The 19759-nt window shown below is 39.1% G+C and overlaps 1 protein-coding gene across 2 annotated transcripts in view; it reads left to right on the top strand.

The window, feature by feature from the left end:
• The first annotated feature begins 5399 nt into the window (after positions 1–5399).
• Positions 5400–19759, top strand: part of LOC103558905 (T-cell surface glycoprotein CD1c3) — a 29591-nt gene continuing 15231 nt past the window's right edge. Inside the window, exon 1 of one of the 2 annotated variants that reach the window (XM_008532133.2) lies at positions 5400–5474. In XM_008532133.2, coding sequence (XP_008530355.1) covers position 5474 — 1 coding nt within the window. In that variant the 5' untranslated portion in view covers positions 5400–5473. Of the gene's footprint in view, positions 5475–10534; positions 11164–19759 lie in introns of those variants that run through there. The other variant, XM_008532132.2, reaches the window with a different exon arrangement.

Genomic DNA, 19759 nt, shown 5'->3' with positions numbered 1-19759 from the left:
TGTGTTTCCTGAAGGCAACATATTCTTGGGCCTTGTTCCTTAAATCCATGCTGCCACACTATGTTTTTTGACTGGAGAATTCAATCTATTTACATCTAGAGTGATTATTGAAATGTGGGGGCCTAATATTGCCATTTTATCACTCATTTTCCAGTTCTCCTTCATTTCCTTTGTTTCTTGTCCTGTGATTTTTGGACTACCAATTTAAGTAGGTAGTTTTCTATATTGGCTTTCCTCTTATTTGTAATTTGTGTCTCTATTCTTGTTATTTGTTTAGAGGTTACCATGTTTTCTGTATAAAACATCTCATAGATGAGATAGGCCATTTTCTGATAGCCCATTTCCTTAGATTAAGCTGTTTCATCCCTCTCCTCTTCTCCTTCTAGATTATTATCATCAGGTCTTTTTTTCTTCCTTCTTTGTTGTGAGTTTGTGGTTAAAATGACAAGAGTGTATTTTTTCTTGGTGTTTCCCTTCCTTTTATCTTTAATGCTATACTTACATTTGCTAACCTGTTCTGATCTAGACCTGCAATTTTCTGATTTTGTCTTTCTACTTATCTCCTTTGCTCTGGGCTTTGTAATCCATTTCCTTTTTTTTTTTTTTTTTTTCAGGTATGAGGGTCTTCCTGAGCATTTTTTGTCGGGGGGGGGGGGGGGGACTTGTGGCGAAGAACTCCGTTAGCTTTTGTTTATCTGGGAAAGTTTTTATTTCTCCATCATATTTAAAGGATATTTTCGCTGGTTAGAGTATTCTTGGCTGCCAGCTCTTGTCCTTCAGAGTTTTGAATATATCATTCCATTCTCTCCTAGCCTGTGAGGTATCTGCTGAGAAATATGCTGACAGCCTGATGGGGGTTCCTTTGTAGGTTATTTTCTTCTGCCTTGCTCCCTTAATATTTTCTCTTTGTCATTGAGTTTTACAAGCTTCACTATGATACACCTCAGGGTTGGTAGTTTAACATTGATAAAGTTTGGAGATCTATTAGTTTCTGTTACATGGATTTCCATCTCTCTCCCCAGGATTGGGAAATTCTCAGCCATTATTTCCTTGAACAGGCTTTCTGCCCCTGTCTCCTTCTCTTCTCCTTGGATACCTATAATCTTTATGTTGCATTTCCCAATTGAGTCAGATATTTCTCGGAAAGTTTCTTCATTTCTTTTTAGTCTTAGTTCTCTCTCCTCCTCTATATGAAACATTTCTATATCCCTATCCTCCAAATGGCTAATTTTGTCCTCTATATTATCAAACCTACTGTTCAGAGAGTCCAGATTTTTCTTAATCTCCTCCATTTTGTTATTCCTCTCCAACATTTCTGATTGGTTCTTCTTTATAGTATCAACTCTTTTGTGATGTAGCTCCTGACCTCATTGAGTTGTGTATCTGTATTCTCTTTTAACTCATCGAGTTTTTTAATGATAGCTATTTTGAATTAGTTGTCATTTAGGTTATAGATTTCAGTATCTTTGGGATTGTTTTCTGGGTACTTGTCATTTTCCTTCTGTTCTGGAGATTTAATATATTTTTTTCACACTGCTTAATGGTGTGGATTTGTGCCTTCTCGTAGAGACAGAGTTTGGTTACTGCTTCCACTTGCTTCTACTGGTGGGGAGGGGGCAGCAGCTGTGTAATCTGCACTGACCAGGATCCCTGTAAGCTGTTCCTGACCAAGCCTGGGCCCCTCCTCATGATCACCATGGCCCTATGGGGTCTCCCACCAGCTGTGGGAACAGTCACAAGGGGACCTCAGGTTGCTGGTGCCTGCTCTTGCAGACCACCTAGACATGTTCCTTCCTTAGGGTCTGCAGTGGTGTTATGGGCTTTCACAGCAGCTGGGAGCAGGTTCACCTAGACTCACAGCTTTGCCACCATCAGGTCTTGTAGGATCTCTCTTGTCTACTCTGGGCCACAGCAGAGCCATGGCTATCTAATGCAGCCTGCAGTTAGCTCGCCCAGCTGTGCCACTTTTGCCCTGGTGCCTCCCAGCCTTGTGATTGCTGGGCAGGGCCTCTCTGCTAAGGCTGAGTAGAGGCTTTCCCTGCAGCTGCTGTGGGACTGTGGATTTTCCCCTGGACCAAGAAGCAGTCACACTGAGGCTCCGAATTTTCACTGCCCCATCACATTGTCCCACTGGGTTTCCCTTGCCCCCTCAGGGTGGCATCAAGGCTGTGTATGCTAAATGTGGCTGGCAGGTTGCTCAGCCAGCCAAACCCTTTTTGTCCCAGAGCCTCCCAGCCTTGTGATTGCTGAGTGGGGCCTCTCTGCTAAGTCCGAGTAGAGGCTTTCTCTGCAGCTGCTATGGGACCATGGATTTTCCCACTGGACTAAGGTGCAGTCACAGGTGGCTTAGGGCTGTAGTCACCTGTTTCCACAGTCGTGTCACCTATGCATCCGCATGCCCACCCTCAGTACCATGGTGATGTTATGAGCATGTCAGCAGGGAGAGAGTCACTCACAGGTACTAGGTTGTCTGGGGGTTGGGGAGTTTTCACCTATCTCCACCTCCTCCCAGGGGCAAGTCTGTCCACCTTCTTATGTATAGCAGCACGGGTCTGTCAGGCATCCTGAAGTGCTGTGTGGATATCTTTTGTTGAACAATAAATGTCCATCTAGTTGTATTTTGAAGGGGGAAAGAAAAAGAAAACTGCTCACTCTGCCATGTTTCTCTCCAGGTAGTTTTTGATTTCTCCTTTGATTTCTTCATTAACTCAATCATTGTTCAGTAGCATTTTGTTTACTCCCCACATATTTGTAGCTTTTCTGATTTTCTTCCTGTAGTTGATTTCTAGTTTCATACTATTATGGTTGTGAACGATCCTTGGTACTATTTCAATCTTTGTAAGTTAATTGAGAGTTGTTTTGCAGCCTAATATGTGATCTATCTTGGAGAATGTTCCATGTGCACTTGAAAAGAATGTGTATTCTGTGGTTTGGGGATGGAATGATCCTGTATATATCTACTAAGTTGAACTAGTTTATTGTGTCATTTAAGGCCAATGTTTCCTAATTGATCTTCTGTTTGGGTGATCTATCCATTGGTGTAAGTAGAATGTTAAAGTCCCCTATTGTTATTGTGTTACTGTATATTTTTCCTTTTATGTCTGTTAACAATTGCTTTATATATTTAGGTGCTCCTATGTTGGATGCATAGATATTTACAAGTGTTATTTTCTATTTTTTTATTATTCCCTTTATCATTATGTCGTGCTCTTCTTTGTCTCTTGTTATAATTTTTGTTTTAAAGTCTATTTTGTCTGATATAAGTGTCACTTACCATAGCCTTCTTTACTTTGCCATTTTTATGTAGTATCTTTTTCCATCTCTGCACTGTCAGTTTGTGCATGTCTTTAGGTCTGAAATTTGTCTCTTTTATGTGGCATGTATATTGGTCTTTTTCAAATCCAATTGGCCACCCTCTGCCTTTTGCTTGGAGCATTTAGTCCATTGACATTTAAAGTAGCTATTGGTAAGACAGTATTTATTGTCATTTTGTTATTTTTTTTCTGTGTTTTAGTAACTTTTCTCTATTCTTTTTTTCTCTTGCTCTCTTCCCTTGTAGCTTGATGGCTTTCTTTCGTATTATGAATGGATTCCTTTCTCTTAATTTTTTGTGTATTTATCATAGTTTTCTGGTTTGTGATTGCCATAAGGTTCATATATAACAACCTACTATATAGCAATATATATTAAGTTGATGGTCTCTTTTGTTTTCCCTCTTGCTCAAACCTCTACTCTCCTTCTCTTCTCCTCCCACATTTTATATTTTTGACATCATGTCTAACCTCTTTTTGTGCATGTGTATCCATTACCCTTTTATCATGAAAACAGATAATTTTAGTACTTTTGTCTTTTGACCTTCAAATTAGCTTCATAGGGGGCTGATCTGCTACCTTTACTGTATATTTGCCTTTACCAGGGACTTCATCATTTTTTGTTGTTGTTGTTAATTTTATTGCTCCTATTTGTGTTCTTTTCTTTTCCACTTAAATATTTCCCTTTAGCGTTTCTTGCAAGGCTGGGTTTTGGTGATAAACTTCTTTAATTTTTGCTTGTCTGGGAAACTTTTTCTTTCTCCTTCCATTCTGAATGATAACCTTGCCAGGTAGAGTATTCTTGGCTGTAAGTTGTTTTTCTTTCAGCACTTTAAATATATTGTGCCACTAACTTCTAGCCTGTAAGGTTTCTACTGAGATGTTCTTCATTTCTGATTGCTTCTTTTTTTATATGTTCCAGTTCTTTGTTGAAATTCTCACTGAGTTCATCCATCTGTCTCCCAAGATCAGTGAGCCTCCTTATGACTATTATTTTGTACTCTTTGCCAGGTAGATTGTTTATCTCTGTTTCATCTATTTCTTTTTCTGAGGTTTTGCCCTATTCCCTTACTTGGATTGTATTCATTTGTCTCCTCATTTTGCCTCTTTCTCTGTGTTTACAGCTATGCAGTAGGTAGGTCAGCTACATCTCTCAATCTTGAAGAGGTAGCCTTATGTAAGAGATGTCTTATGATGTCCAGCAGTGTCCTTCCCTCTTGTCATCAGTTACAGATGTTCCAGTAGTGTCCCCTGTGTGGGCTACATGCGTTCTTCAGTTGTAGCAGGGTTACTCTTGCTGCAGGTGCCTGGGGGGCCTAGGCTGTCCCTCTGGCTGGCTGGTTGTAATGCTCAGTTGTGTGTGGCTGCTATAGACTCTCAGATGCTTTATCATCTGTGAGAAACCCTAGCACAGTTGGCTATAAGTTCCAGTAGCACATTGCTGTTGCAGTTTTTCTGTTAAGTAAGTAGGTCCCCAGCATAGCCAGGCTGGTTGCTAGGCTCACGAACTTACAATTTCTGTAGGCCTCTGGCCTGCAAGTCTGTTGTCTCATCTCTCAGGATTGCAACTGAGTGGGGCCAGCCTCAGGCATGGGAGCACCCAGTTGTTTCAGGCTTTGTAAGGTGGGGCTAATCCCCTATGTGGCTGTTTGAGAACCAAAAGTCTGCTGCAGCTGACAAGCCCCACCACCCAAAGGGCCACACATCCTCTCAAAAAAGTCCTTCCTGTGCATACATCCTGAGCCACTGAAGTAGACCCAGTTGCCCCACTACAGAGGCCCCACACACTCCACCAATGCAGCCCCACCCCTTGCACCTGCCCTTCCCTACAGATGTGGACCCACTTGCCTGGCTGCAGAATTTCCAGGCATGCTGCCTATGTGGGTCAACAAGTTGCCCGAGAGCTTGCTGTTGGGTATGGCCTGTCCCTAGGGTGGGTTGCTTGGCCTGGCTGAGCTGTATTAAATTGATGCTTTTCTGGGTGGGGCAGGCCCCTGCACTAACAGGCCAGAGGAAGAGTTCTGATGGTGTCTCATAGCAACTGTGTCAGCACACCTGTACTAGGTCATAATAATGACTGCCACCAATGTCTCAGTCCCTGGGGAGGGGGTTCCAGCCTGAGTAGGTCTCGCCTCTCACTGAGATGTGCTCCAAGACTATCAAGTGAGTCTCCTTTTGCCAAAAGACTGTGCACCTTTATTTCTGGTGATTTTAGGTTGCTTTTCATAAGGGGTGAATTTGTGCATGGGCCCTTTAAGAGCAGGCTTTTTATTCCCTTATGTCCATTAGCTCTTCTGCGGGTATTTGCCATTGTTGCTGATAGCCAGCAAATCCAGATATTAGAGCACTTATCTTGGTTGTGCTGAGTCAAAACCTGCTTATTGTGATTACAGTCTACCACTCAGATCCCCCACTCCTTCAGTGAAGGCTTCATACCTTAAGGTTGCTCCTGGCTGGCTGCGAAGTGCTGTAGCTAGAAAGCAGCTTTTCTCTCTCCAGAAAGATATTTCTGTCTCCTCCACCTCAGTCAGCACTGTCCCTTGTTGTGGGGGTTCTTTTTATCCAGTTTTCAGTTCTCTCTCATGGGTAACTGTTCCAAGAGGTGTTGTAAACTTGTTGTGTAGATGGGAGGAGGTGAGTTCAGAGTCTGCCTTTGCCATCATCTTCACATCATCCTCAGGAAATTCTTTAAGGCCCTTAGTTGGCCTTTGACCAAGGAGTAAAACTTGCCTGAAGAGGATTGCCTGTAGTCTCAAGTGGTCATTTTTTAAAAGGCAACTGTTCAATGATCTCTTTAGAGTGGAAAGTCAATTGAGATAAAAGCATTACTGAATGAGCACTGGAATAAAGGAAGATAGAGAGGAGCAGTAGGATTTATATTTGTCTTATAGTCTTTTACTTTAGGTACCACTTGTGTTTTCAATTTTCATTAGCCTTTTACAACAAATATTTCGACAAAAGCATTTTGGAATTTTGAAGCCTTTTGGAGGCTTCTGCATAATTAAAATGGGCACCGCAAACTTTTAAGTGCACTTCCTAATAGATGTTGTTTGACTGGAATATTCCTCATAATGGCCATTTTAATTTCCCTGAAATTGGCAGCAGTTTAATAGGGCACTTAGCCACAAAGTTCAGTTCACATTTCTGTTCAGTCTTATCTAGCTGCAAATGGGGTTGTACCATATTTTAGGGCTCAACCTGACAGTTACCAAGCCAAGCTCTCAAGACACAAAATTTTAGATTATCTTTAGTAAGATTCTGACTATTTTTATAGATATTTTAGCTACCAGGACCATAGTTCTTAAGCAGGTGTGCCAGAATGTGGTGTGTTTAACTCTTTTGTTTTTAAGGATTCAATATTTATTACTATTTATTTTTAGTTATCTCCTGAGTCCTGACATTTTAAAGACATGTAAGGTTTATATTTTCAAGGGATAAAGAAAGAATGCAAGTATTCTAGGAGTTTGGTGATATATTCATCTATTACCATAACTCTAGGCTAATTACAATTTAAATTTTTCCTTTTCCTTCTGAAGTGTAGGACAATTGTACTTCCAATGTCCTGACTTTTTAAATAATATCTATAAAGATCTGCAGGCAAATAGGAGAAGGTCTGAATGAATTTTGAGTTGCTTTCAGAGTTGATTTTTTTGCTTCTCTAAAGAGTCAAGTTGCCAATCAAGAATTATTTATTTTAATTATTTTTCTCTTTTTCTATTACTACAAGCTATCTTCAAAGAATTGGTTAGCCATATCCATTATGATACTTAGGCAATACTAGTCCACTCAAGCCCACTAATTGAATTTGCCTTTTTTATTTATTTATTTATTTATTTATTTGAGGAAGATTAGCTCTGAGTTAACATCTGCTGCCAATCCTCCACTTTTTGCTGAGGAAGACTGGCCCTGAGCTAGCATTCATGCCCATCTTCCTCTATTTTATAGGTGGGATGCCTGCCACAGCATGGCTTGACAAGCAGTGCATAGGTCTGCACCTGGGTTCCAAACCGGCAAACCCCAGGCTGCCAAAGCGGAACGTGTTAACTTAACCACTGCACCACCAGGCTGGCCCCTATTTTGCCTTTTCTTTTTTTTTTAAAGATTTTATTTTTTCCTTTTTCTCCCCAAAGCCCCCCGGTACATAGTGATGTATTCTCCGCTGTGGGTTCTTCTAGGTGTGGCATGTGGGACGCTGCCTCAGCGTGGTCTGATGAGCAGTGCCATGTCCGCGCCCAGGATTCGAACTGACGAAACACTGGGCCACCTGCAGCGAAGCGCACGAACTTAACCACTCGGCCACGGGGCCAGCCCCTTGCCTTTTTATATTGAGGGAAATTTTTCCTGTTAAGGCAGAAATTGAAAGATTTCTATATTCTGGAATTTTAAGGTTTAGTGCAGTATGCTTTTGAAAAGTCTGCATAAAGCAATGAATAAAGGCCTTTGAATGTTCTCCTTCTTTCTGGGTATACAATAGAACCTTGGGCCAATTCACCTTAGGTGGGGACACCATTACTATTGCTTCTATTAGCCACTGAGCATTAGCCTCCAGCTGATCCATTTCCTGATTATTTGTAGGAGAGCCTGGGAGTTTGCTGAGGAGACAGGGCCCTTTCTAAGAAGGGGGATTAATGTTGGATGTGGACTTTAATTTTTGTTCCAAGTCTAATTTCTACTCTTTTATCTTTGTAAATGAGTCTCTAAGGCTAGCTGTCACACTCCTTTGTATCCACTTTTAATTTGCTAATTTTTAGCTACTAAGATGACAATTCTTTAGGATGAGAGGTCTCTAAGATCTTTTTCGATCTATTAGTTTTTCTAATTGAAAGGATTCACTGTCAGCCCATTGATGAGTAGGATCTATTAATGTTAATAGTGACTCAAACCAGTAAGTCTTTTTATGGCTTAACCATGGATGCAAGAGGTATCACAAAGGAGACTGCAAAAAATGTAGCCCTCACAAAATCCAGCCAAAGAAGACAAGGACCTTTGTTATCATAATGAGAAAATGAAGATTGAGACAACAAAGTCCCCTGATAGACTGGGACCCATTATGACAAGAGTCCCCCGAGAGCTGGAATGAAGTCATCCAGTCAAATGAAGAGCCCTCTCACTGGACCCAGTCCAACCCAAGTTAAAGCCAGTCTGGCTTCAGCTTGGATTCACAGCCTGCTTGGCTGTTTGCCAGATGCATATCAGTACACACAGCCTGTGGTCAGTGGTGGCCAGAGTAAATACTCTCACTCATGAAAAAGCCAAGCTGTCAAGACATAGAACAGGAGACAAATGAAAACAGAGGAAAAGGACTAATAGAAAACAAGAGTACTTATACCAAATCTTTACCAGAGTCACTGTACTCAAGAAAGAAGTTACATAAATATTTTCTTCTGGTAATCTATATTTAGAAAAAGAAAAAAGGACTTTCACCACTCTTGCTTCCACCACACCCTGCAGATAGAGATCTAGGAGACTGATGTAGTGAGAATTCTTACCTTCTGCCAGACCTTGTCAGAGGTTTCAGGATCTCTCAGCTGCAGCAGCCCCAGAGTGAGCAACATCCTGACAGTGAAGGTCCTATCTGGGTTGCCAAAACTGTAGGGGCAGAAAAATTTTCCCTTCTACCGTTCTAGTTTCTTTGGCTGGTCTAATAATTAAATTGACATAAGACAGATGGACAGGAGAAAAACAAATTTAATTTTGTAATTATGGGAATTCCATTAAAAATATGGGACCTAGGGGCAAGTCAGGCAGTTGATACTTAGATGTTGTCCTGAGCTAAGGAATGAAATAGGGCCCTGGGGCCTCAAAGGAGAGGAGAGTAACTCACAGGACAATAAGAAGAGCAGATTTACGGTAATCAGATTTTGCCCTGACATACAGAGGGTTCATTCAGATAAAGTTATTACTGGTAATAGCTCTGTCTCTGAGCCAGGCCCCTTATCTAAATTCTTTTAGGTAGTTAAGGGAGAGGTAAATATTTTCTTGAGTCTTCTGCATCTCAATTCCCTTCAGCTCAAAATAATGTCAAAGTGGCATATCTTCCCTCTCTGATGGATTCAAGAAAAGTTGTGATTTTGATTATCCAGGTTTTTTTTAAATGGTAAGTATGACAGTGACGCTCTTTCCAGGTTTCTATTACAATCTTAACTTTCCAACAAATTATTTTCTTCCTTAAATTAGCCTGAGATAATTTATCTTTACTTGTAAACCAAGAAATAACAAAATAAATAGCCCAAACACAATTATCCTGGTGGCACAAAGTACAAACAAATATTTAAGAGCCTTTAAACAGTTATAAACATCATGAAACAGGGAGGTCAGCTTGTCCAGCAGAGACCAGCTTATATAAGACTGGTATGGACCATTTAATCAGGACCAATAAGAAGGGAATTTTGGATAAATGGTTCCAGAATACTCTATTAACTTCCCACAAGTTCTCATTGGTTTCTTATTATAAGTAATAGGATTTACAACAGGATTCTGTGTGTAAACTTCATGTTTATTAGCATGTGCTTTCTTCCTAAATAAAACCCTGTAATGTTCTCATTTCACCAAGGACGGTTACAAGAAATGCTTTCTGATGTCTTAAAAATATTTTATATTCAAGTTCTCCATAATTTTCAATAATAATTACATGCCCGAGACAAATTATTCCATCATTTAAAAATATTCATTGAGCACCTACCACTTACCAGGCACTCTGTTAGATGTTGGGGATCCAGCACAATAGGAGTATTGGTCCAACACCCCAAGCCAACCACTGAAGTCAAGATTCTGAGTGCATAAACATCAGTTAAGGATCACAACTTTAGAAAATGTTGTTTAAAGCATGCTTTTTTTTTGTTTAGAGAGTCTAAACATTATAAGAAAACTCAGCACACCAAAACTTATAATTCTTGGTTTAATTGTTTTTCTTCCAGAGTAGACTAAAACCTCCTTGAATAAAGTCATCTCATTTTCAACCACTGTATATTCATGGGTGTAGTAAGATGCTTGTATGCAGCAGGTGCTAAGTGACTGTTTGGTGAGTGAACATTTACCAATGAGAGTCAAACAGGGGGTTCTCATTTACCAATGAGAGTCAAACAGGGGGTTTTTCTTTATGTGTTTCAATGTTCCTGTGGTCTCTTTGAAGGCAACTGGTTCTTCCCTAAGAATAGCAGAGAATTGGTGGTAACTTACATTGTTACACGGGCAATCATAGAGATTCTAATGAAGCAACAAATGAGAAGTCAGAGAAGTGAATGAGGTGGGGTGGGGGTGAGATGGGGAAGAGAATATTTGGGGAACATTCAAAAAAGGAAGAGAAGGACAGAGTGACAGAAAAGAGCAGGGGCATGAGAATATTAGATAGGGTGTTGGGAAGCCATTAAGTTTCATGCTTCAGTTGTATAAATGAGAAAAAAAATCCCCAAGAGGTAAAGTGACTTTTCAATGCCACACAAGACTTGTTCCGTAGCAATTGAGTGAGGGGAAGGTGAAAAGGATGGAAGCTCAAGAGGAGAGTCAGAACTGGAGGGGCAATGAGTCTGAGTAGGCAGTCCAGAGAACTGAAGGGAAATGAGATTCTGAGTCAGTGGCCCAGAGAACTAAAGGGGAAGTGAGAGTTGAATAGGTAATTCAGGGTTTAGGGAAAGAGCAGGTTTTTTTCTTTTTGAAGACAATGATTAACGGAAATGTTTTTCTGATAGAAGTAGAAGCAAGTCATAATAGAAATATTGTGAGGTAGGTTTGTTTAGAACAGAAATCAAAGACCAACTTTTCTGAGAGAAAGAAAGAACATCTGCAAATGAAATGCTGTTCCTGCAGCTTCTATTGCTAGCAGTTCTCCTCCCAGGTGGCGACAATAAAGATGGTAAGAACTCTGACAACCGGCCAGTTGGATGCAAGAGGGTCTATGTGTGTGTGTGTGTGTGTGTGTGTGTGTGTGTAGGTAGTGGGTTTTCCCCAGCATATGCGTAGAGAGTGAAAGTGTCAGCCTTGTTCCTTTCTGGGTATCTCTGACCAGGTCCTTGTGTTCTTGTGCAGGCTGGATACAAAGCATGGGGCCCTGAAACAGGAAAGTGTCTCTTGATATAACACTATGGCTCTTATTTCCTTCAGATTCTAAGTTTCCCCTCTATTTCACCTTTATTTATCCATTCTCTGTCCTTCCCAATGTCTGTTTTTGTCCTTATTTTATCTGCTCTTTCGCTACAGACTTCCATCAGCCAGTCTCCTTCCAAGTCATCCAGATCTCATCCTTTTACAACCATTCTTGGTTCCAAACTTTGGGCTCAGTCTGGTTGGATGAGTTCCAGATTCATGAGTGGGAGAGCAACTGTGGCAGTTTCATTTTCCTGAGGCCCTGGTCCAAGGGCAACTTCAGAAATGAGGATTGGATGGAACTAGGGAAGTTATTCCATATGTTCTCCAGTGGAAATCTTCAGGCATTTCCCAACCATGCCAGTCAATGGCAGCATGAATGTGAATTCTATTCCTTCCACAGGGAGTGGGGATATCGGTGGAAGTGTGTCTATGTCTCAATGAGTTTCTTTTTCTTCTACGAAACAGTCTTCATTCACTTCTGAACCTTACCTCCTCTCATCATAAATCTGCAATTACGCACTTCTGGGCAGACTGTAAAATTGAAATCCTGATTCTACAAAAGCTTCGAGTCATCTGTTACTTACAAACTCCTCTCTCATTGACATCAGGCTTGTGCCTTATTATCTTCCATCAGTGGTTTCCAGTGACCACTCCTTTCCCTGGCATCCAACAAGATACTCTCAGCTTCCTCACTCTTTGATTGACTCCTTAAAGAAGGATTTTCTCCCCCATTCCATCTCTTCAGCAATCTGTCAACACATTCACTGTAATCTATTGCATTCCATTCACTTCCATTCACTCTACATTATTATAATGGCAACTCTCTCACATTCAGTCCTACCTTATTCTCTTGTCCAAAGCATTCATTTTGTGTTATTTCAACAATTTGGCCCCTTCCTCATTTCATCCATCTCTTCCTCCAACTACCACTAATTTCTCTTTTTCAGAACCTCTGTTGAAACCAAACTTTGCCCCATTCCCTCAAATCTCCTAGATTTTCCCTTCTGTTTGTATTGTCTTTTGCTTCCATTCATTTCATTTTATATTTTTTACTCCCTCCTAATTCCCAACCCCTCTTCCCCAGATCCCTTTGAGTTTCAGACAGCAGGAGATTGTGAGCTGCACTTTGGGGCAGCCTCAGTAGGCTTCATGGGGGTTTCTTATCAAGGATCAGATTTCTTGAGCTTCCAGAACAATTCATGTTTGCCATCTCCAGAGGGTGGAATTAGGGCTCAGTATGTTTGCAGACTATACAGTTTGGACCAAGTCACCCTGGAAATAATACACAGGCTCCTCAGTGACACCTGCCTCACTTTCACTTGAACCTTCTTGATGCAGGAAAGGCAGATGTCCAGCGACAAGGTCAGTGCTGCAACCTTACTCAAAGAATTCTCTATTTTAAAATCATACCTTCCCATTAGCCCCTTCCCACCTTCTTAAGAACAAGCCAAGAGGAAAAGAGAATCATAGATGACAGATTCCTAGAGATTGTAAAGATGTGTCTCTCTAAACTGATGTGTAGATTTGAACCTCTAAGTCTGTGTTAGGGTCCTCATCTGATTATCTTTCCTATCCTCTGCAGAAAGGCCAGAGGCCTGGCTATCTATTGGCCACAGTCCTGGTCCTGGCCATCTGATTATGATTTGTTACCTTTCTGGCTTCCACCCAAAGCCTATTTGGGTGATGTGGATGTAGAGTGAGCAGGAGCATCTGAGTACTCAGCAAAGTGACACTCCCAATGTAGATGGGGCATGGTATCTTTGGGAAGTTCTTAGATGTGGAAGCCATTGAGGCAACTGGCCTGTCTTGCCAAGTGAGACACAGCAGTCTAAGAGGCCAGGACATCATCCCCTACTAGAGTAAGAAAGAACTGGGGCCCAAGCTGGGAATAGGAGTAGGTGATCCTCAAGCAGACCAGGAGATGAAAAATTGGGGATTCTAGGGACTACAGACTCAAAAGAAATAAAAGTAAGTTATCAAAGAAATAGAAAACTGGAAAATGAGGGATCTGCAGATGTAGGAGGATGTTGAGGGTTAGATGAAGTCTTCATCTCTAAAAAGGGATGAAAGAAGAAATAGAAAGAAAGGACATATTGGTGGGGCAGACACTCAAATGAATAAAAGAAGACCAGGGAAATGCAGTAAAACAGAGAGTGGATTTGAAATGACACCCTCGTTTGCTCCAAAATCCACAGAACATCACATCTCCGTGGGTTTGATCTTGACAGTGATAATGTCCGTGGTGCTTCTGACAGGTCTTGAATTTTGGCTTAGGAAGTGGTGGTGAATTCTTTGTATCCATCCTTCCCAATCTTTCCCCACTCCCCACTTTTCTTCCCATCTTTTTTGTTTTCTCTCTCCTCAGTTCTCCTCCCAGTCCCCTTCCTTCTTACTCTTCACTTCTCACCTTCACCTCATGCAGAGTAACTTCCATCTTTGTTCTTGACAGGACACACTGTGAAATTCCAAGGATTCTTCTCCCTTTGGAATGAGATCCCAGCAGCCAAGAGGCTCAAGACATATCTCAACTTATCCCTGTGTTGATATTCTTTCAACTTTCCTTGTACAACTTTGTGTGTTGTTGTTGATTTTTGCTTAATCGTCAGTTGTCAATACAAGCTAAATATAATTTTGGAGGATTTGTTGTTCTGACCTGGGTTCTGGAACTTAAATCTCAAATTATAACTCTGAATGGATGAGGTCCTAGCGAGCTTCACATATTCAGATATTAATGGGTCATCACGTCCATTTCAGATGTCACTTCCTCCAGAGGGCCTTCCCTGATGCACAAGTGGAAGCAGTCTCTACCTTGTCTGAGTTCCCAGCACACTTGAATTGTACTTTGCCCAATCTAATCCTCACTTCCTTCCCTTTATTGCAGCTACTTAGAGTGCTTTTCCCCTATAATTTTTATGCTATTTGAGAGCAAAATCCATGTCTTTTTATTGTTGATATCCTTGGCAAAGTGTCTCACCTGCACGTAATATGATCTCAATAAAAACCTGTGTTGAATTTATGCCATATTTATAGTCTATTCTTATTCTTTTTCTTCCTGACACCTTTGTAATACTTGACACATTTCATGATTTCCTTGTTAAGAGTCTTCTCACTTTTCCAAGAGACTCAGACTTTCCTAATTCCTTACTGGCTTCACTAAACCCCTAAGGAAAAACAATGCTGCCTCTGACCATTCTTATATGTAACTAGAGAGACCTACTGGAGTGAACCTATTGCTCCCAGTATTCTAAACAAAAAGAATAAGGCAGGATGTAGGCCCTTGCTACTCAGTGTGGTTCAGGGATACACAGCAGTTATCACCTTGGAGCTTGTTAGAAATATAGAATCTTGGGCCTCACCTTAGAACTTCTGAATCATAATTTTCATTTATCAAAATCAACAGGGGATTGAAAGGTGCAGAAAAATTTGAGAAGCACTGATACAGGTGATGGATGAGAGTTAGTGCAAGTGTGTCACTGAAGAAAAAGAATATGATCAAAGACAGAGAACAAGAGTGTTGATCCTGGATTGAAGTGAGATCAAGGCAAAAAGAGAACATACAGTACATTCTCACTGTTCATGGCTGTTGTGTTAAAGTCACTGTGAACACTGAGTTTGTGAATATTGAGCCATTGCTCCTTTGGGAAATACAGGGTTAGGTTCCTGGGAGCTTCTGGTCACAACATTTGTGTCACCTGATGAATACATAGCCTTGTTTTATGAGCGTTTCTATTTAAAGACACCTTATTTAATATATATTTATTTCCAAATGATTTATTTATTATATGCAGTATTCTTTTATAGTAAACCAGCCAACAAGTGTTTAACATATTCCCAACCCGGGTGATGTGTTGGTAAGTTTCTCGGGCTTTCATCTACATAGCTGTGCTATCCACTATGTTTTTAAAAACAAAGAAATAAAGAAGCAAACAAACAAAAAGCAGTAATCATCTCATGATTCCACTAATCTGGCTCCTTTTCCATCTTTCCGTAACTTTATCATAGCATTGTAGATATTACTTTAGCACTCTCTGGAGTGGCTCCACTTACAGATCAGCAAATTTCCTTTTCCTTTTTCTGGAATTACTGGATTGTTGATTCATTAACACTGAACTCTTGGCCCACAACCCTATAACTCTTGCCTGAACAAAGCTTATCTACATGTGCATCTTCTCCATGAGGCATATCACAGCCTTCTTGTGCTTAGGAACACTGACAGCTCTTCAGGACTATGTTTCAAGGCCATTTTAAATAGCAAAATTGCCAACCAAAATCACAAAAATGCAGAAAATGTGACACTCAATAGGCTGTGGAAAGGACACATTTACAGTTATGAGAACCAAAATAAGAAGGCAAAGTGGCACCTTGTTCAACCTCAGCTAGAAACATGTGAGGTGAGGTCTCAAATTTTGTGCTACTCTGCACATATCTATGAATGACTGTGACAGTATTGTGAATAGTTAGTTGGGGATTACAAACTTTAGCAGCAGCTGAATTAGCCAATACAGGATTCATGAACAATGGAGATCCACTCTTTCTAACTAATGACCATGAATGGCAGTGTGAGTCAACATACCCATGGCTAGACTTCAATTACTTTAGGATTTATTAATTAATTCAATAAATACTTCTTAAGCATTTACTTTGCAGCAGGAACTTATTGAGTATACAGTCACCGGGGAGAGAAAGAATTGCTATCTTCTGAGCTTGAAAATATTGCTGCCTTCATTTGATTCTAGAGTTTACTGTTTTCATTGCTTGTTGTTTCTTTCTTAGTTCCTTAGTACAGCAACCTATTTGGGTTAAACTAGGGGAAATGGACTTCACTCTAATTTGTTTAGGGGGCTGAGAGAGGAAGCCCAGGGCAAGGAGAACATCCGGAGGGACCCAGAGCAGCTGGTGGCAGCTGCACATGTGGAAATTTGGAGAAAATAAAATTGAGATTTGATAGCGGAGAAAGATGAAAACTATGGGATGTGGAAGAGCAAACATTGGGACCACTGCAATCTTTCCACCTGGATTAGACTGGTTGCTTCTCTAGGCTCCAATCTACCTTGTCACCCTCACGTGGCAACCATGTGATTTTGGTTGATTGACTCCAGCCTCATTTGTAGTCTTGGACTCTCAGCAGACGAAGGCGATCATGAGAAAATATCCTTGATGATGTGATAGGTTAAAGCATGGACAGGGAACCTATAATTTAAGCTGAATCATGATACAGATCCCACTTATCCTTGCTCAGAGTGATGGCTCAGCAGTAGGCACCTGCTCTAAGGTGACACAGTTTATATGAAGCTTGATTCTTGTGTTTGATGGTAGGGAAAAGAGATGCTGTGTCTTGTCCTGGATGTTATGGTCTGGGGATAAGACTTGAAACAACTAAAGCCATGTTTTCAGCATCAGAAAAGCAAGCTGAAGATAAAATCACAGATGCATGTAGACAGAGAAATTTTGCACTTAAAACTTGCTAAAAGGGTAGATCTTAAATGTCTTTATCACAAAAAAGAAGAAAAACAAAAGAAAATAGTGACCATGTGAGATGATGGATATGTTAATTAGCTTGCTTGTAGGGATTACTTTATAACATATATGTATATCAAAACATCAAATGTATGCAACTTTTATTTGTCAATTATAACTCAGTAATCCTGAAAACAACAGGAACAACAACAATAAAACATTAAAAACAGAAGGCAGATGGCAGACCCATAGAAAAGTCCAGATTAAACCGTAGCTAAAGCCTGAATGACTCTTGATTCTCAGTTATGGCAGTTAATAAATTCCCTTTATTGTTTCAGCCCAAGAAGTTGGCTATTCCCTCGTTTGTGACTGAAAGCATCCTCTCTGGTGTATGTGAACCTCAGGGAACTCTTGGCTAATTTTTACTCTTACTTGCAACATTTCTCTAACTTCCCTCTTCCTTTTCCTCTATTCTTTAAAATTGATTTCTTGACCTTCTGCTTTTTTTCTAATACACATCCTCATCTTGTTAAACTCTTATCTGGTCTTGCTTTTTAAACTATTATTTCATCTCAGGCAGGAGTAAGAGATTAAGAGGAATTTTAACAAAAATAAAGGAAAAAGCAATCTGTATCATGTATCATGAAAATTAGTATTAACAATTTTTGCTTTGAAATTCATTTTCTGTGTGATGTTAGCCTGAGGGCTAGAAACATTAATTGATAAATTTGATAACATGTTAATGGTGTATTAAAGACGTGTAGTACATTGTCTTTTCATCTTTATGCAAACCCTGAGAGTATATATTTTTGCCTCCACTTAACTAAAGAAAATAATGAAGACCAGGGAGCCTTTCCAAAGTCACTCACCCGCCCGGCAGCAGAAGCAGCACTTTGATTCCTCGTCAGGGTTTGTTAGAAACTTATGAAGAGTCCAGGAGAGAGACTGGTCCAGATGCCATAGCTAAAAACGACATGGTGAATTTGATAATTGTGTGGTCTATAAGTTTCAGAAATGATTTCTTTATGCCTTGTTCAATTTTCTGCGGTAATTTGTAAATTCAGGAACTCAGCATTTAAAACGGGAAGCAGACATGGACTGTGAACAAAGCACCTTATCTGCACGCATATATTTCTGCTTTCTGCTTTTGTTTAATTTTAATTATTATGAGATTTTTTTAAACACTGGTCACTAGGGATTAGTTTTTGCAATCTTATTACCATGCATTGTTTTTACATAGGTGAGCACATCTTTTCTCTTTCGGGTTCATAAATGATTCTAAAGTGCCATATAGGGGAATTTATAGCTCTAAAAGCATTTATTTGTAAAGAAGACAGAATGAAAACATAGGAGTTAAGATTTTAATCGAAGAATCTAGAAAAAGAACAAAAAATGAATAGGAATTTAGAAGGTAGAAAATTAATTTAAAAGCACTAAAATTTAAAATAAAAAGCAAACCAAAAATTTATAAAAGTGGCATAAAACTAAAGGCTAGTTTTTTTCAGAAAATTAATAAAAACATAAAAACCTCCATCAGGATTGATCAAAAGAGTAATAAATTTTAGAAAAGTAGACATATTACAAATAAGTAACATACAGATTCAAAGTAAAAGATATATAAATAATTTATAACAACACACTTTTTATAGATAAAATTTTATTTAAAAAATCCTAGAAGAGGGAGGAAACCTGAATATATAAGTAATTGTTAAGAAAATGAACAAGTAGCCAAAGTTCTTACTAGTCACATAAAGTCCTAGGTCCTCACTACATGGAGCAGCAGATAATTATATTGCATATACATTGTTCCAGGTAGAGGAAAATATGGAAAACAATCCTAACTAATTTTATGAAGCAAAATTTTCATGACAGTACAGCCAGCAAGAATTCCTCCAGAAAAAAAAAAACCAAATGTTAAAATAATAACTATTAGGTAATATGATTGATATATATTTACTAAGAAATTATGTATATAGATCCCAATAAAATATATGCAAGCAAAAACCAGCATCAAATGAAGTGGGATTTATCCATAGAATGCAAAGATTGTTTACCATTAAAAATCTCTTAATAGAATCACATCCTTCAAGAGATTAAGGATTAAAACCATGTAATTATCTCCAGAGTTACATAAAAGAATTTGGCATATTTAAATGTCCACTCTGATAAAAGATTACAACTCAGAATAGAAGGAAATTTCCACCATGTGGTCAAATGTAGCTACAAACAACCTACATGTGATATATCTAATTTTGAAGCTTTAAAGCATCCAGTGAAAATCAAGAACAAGATGTCTGCCTACTATAGTCATTACTTTTCAGTAGAATACTAAAAGTCCTAGATAATCCAGTAAGACTAGAAAAATAAAGAGATATGAAAATACAAATAAATAAAAAAATCATTATTTGCAGATCATATGCTTGCATACAAGAAAATAAAAAAATAGCAAAATATTGGGAATAACAAGAAAGCTTATAACATGTTATAAATTTAACATATAAATAAAACTGGAAGTATTTCAAGGGAATAAGTTTTTTTTTCAGATGATGTGACTTCTATCTAGAAGACTAAGAGAATAAAAAAGTGAACCATTAATGCTATCATGAAAATCTAGACACAAACTTTTAAAAAATCAACAACCCTTTTTTATATAAGCAAGAAACAAAAGAAAATAAGATACTGCACGAGTCTATAACATAACTAAAATTTAGCTAAAGAAGGAATATATAAGAACTCTACAGAGAAATTCTAAAAACTATTAAAGATCATAAGAGTATTTCTGATAATTGGAATTTTATGGAAGAAATTATTATAAAAAATTATAATTCTTTTAAAATTATTGTATAACATTAGTAAATTTCTGACTAACATTCCAACTGGATTTTGGAGGTACTTAATAAATCTAT

Source organism: Equus przewalskii, unplaced genomic scaffold, assembly GCF_037783145.1.
Source record: "Equus przewalskii isolate Varuska unplaced genomic scaffold, EquPr2 ChrUn-6, whole genome shotgun sequence".
Classification (NCBI taxonomy): domain Eukaryota; kingdom Metazoa; phylum Chordata; class Mammalia; order Perissodactyla; family Equidae; genus Equus; species Equus przewalskii.
The sequence above is the reverse complement of the archived record's forward strand: the minus strand, read 5'-3'. Positions and strand labels throughout refer to the sequence as shown.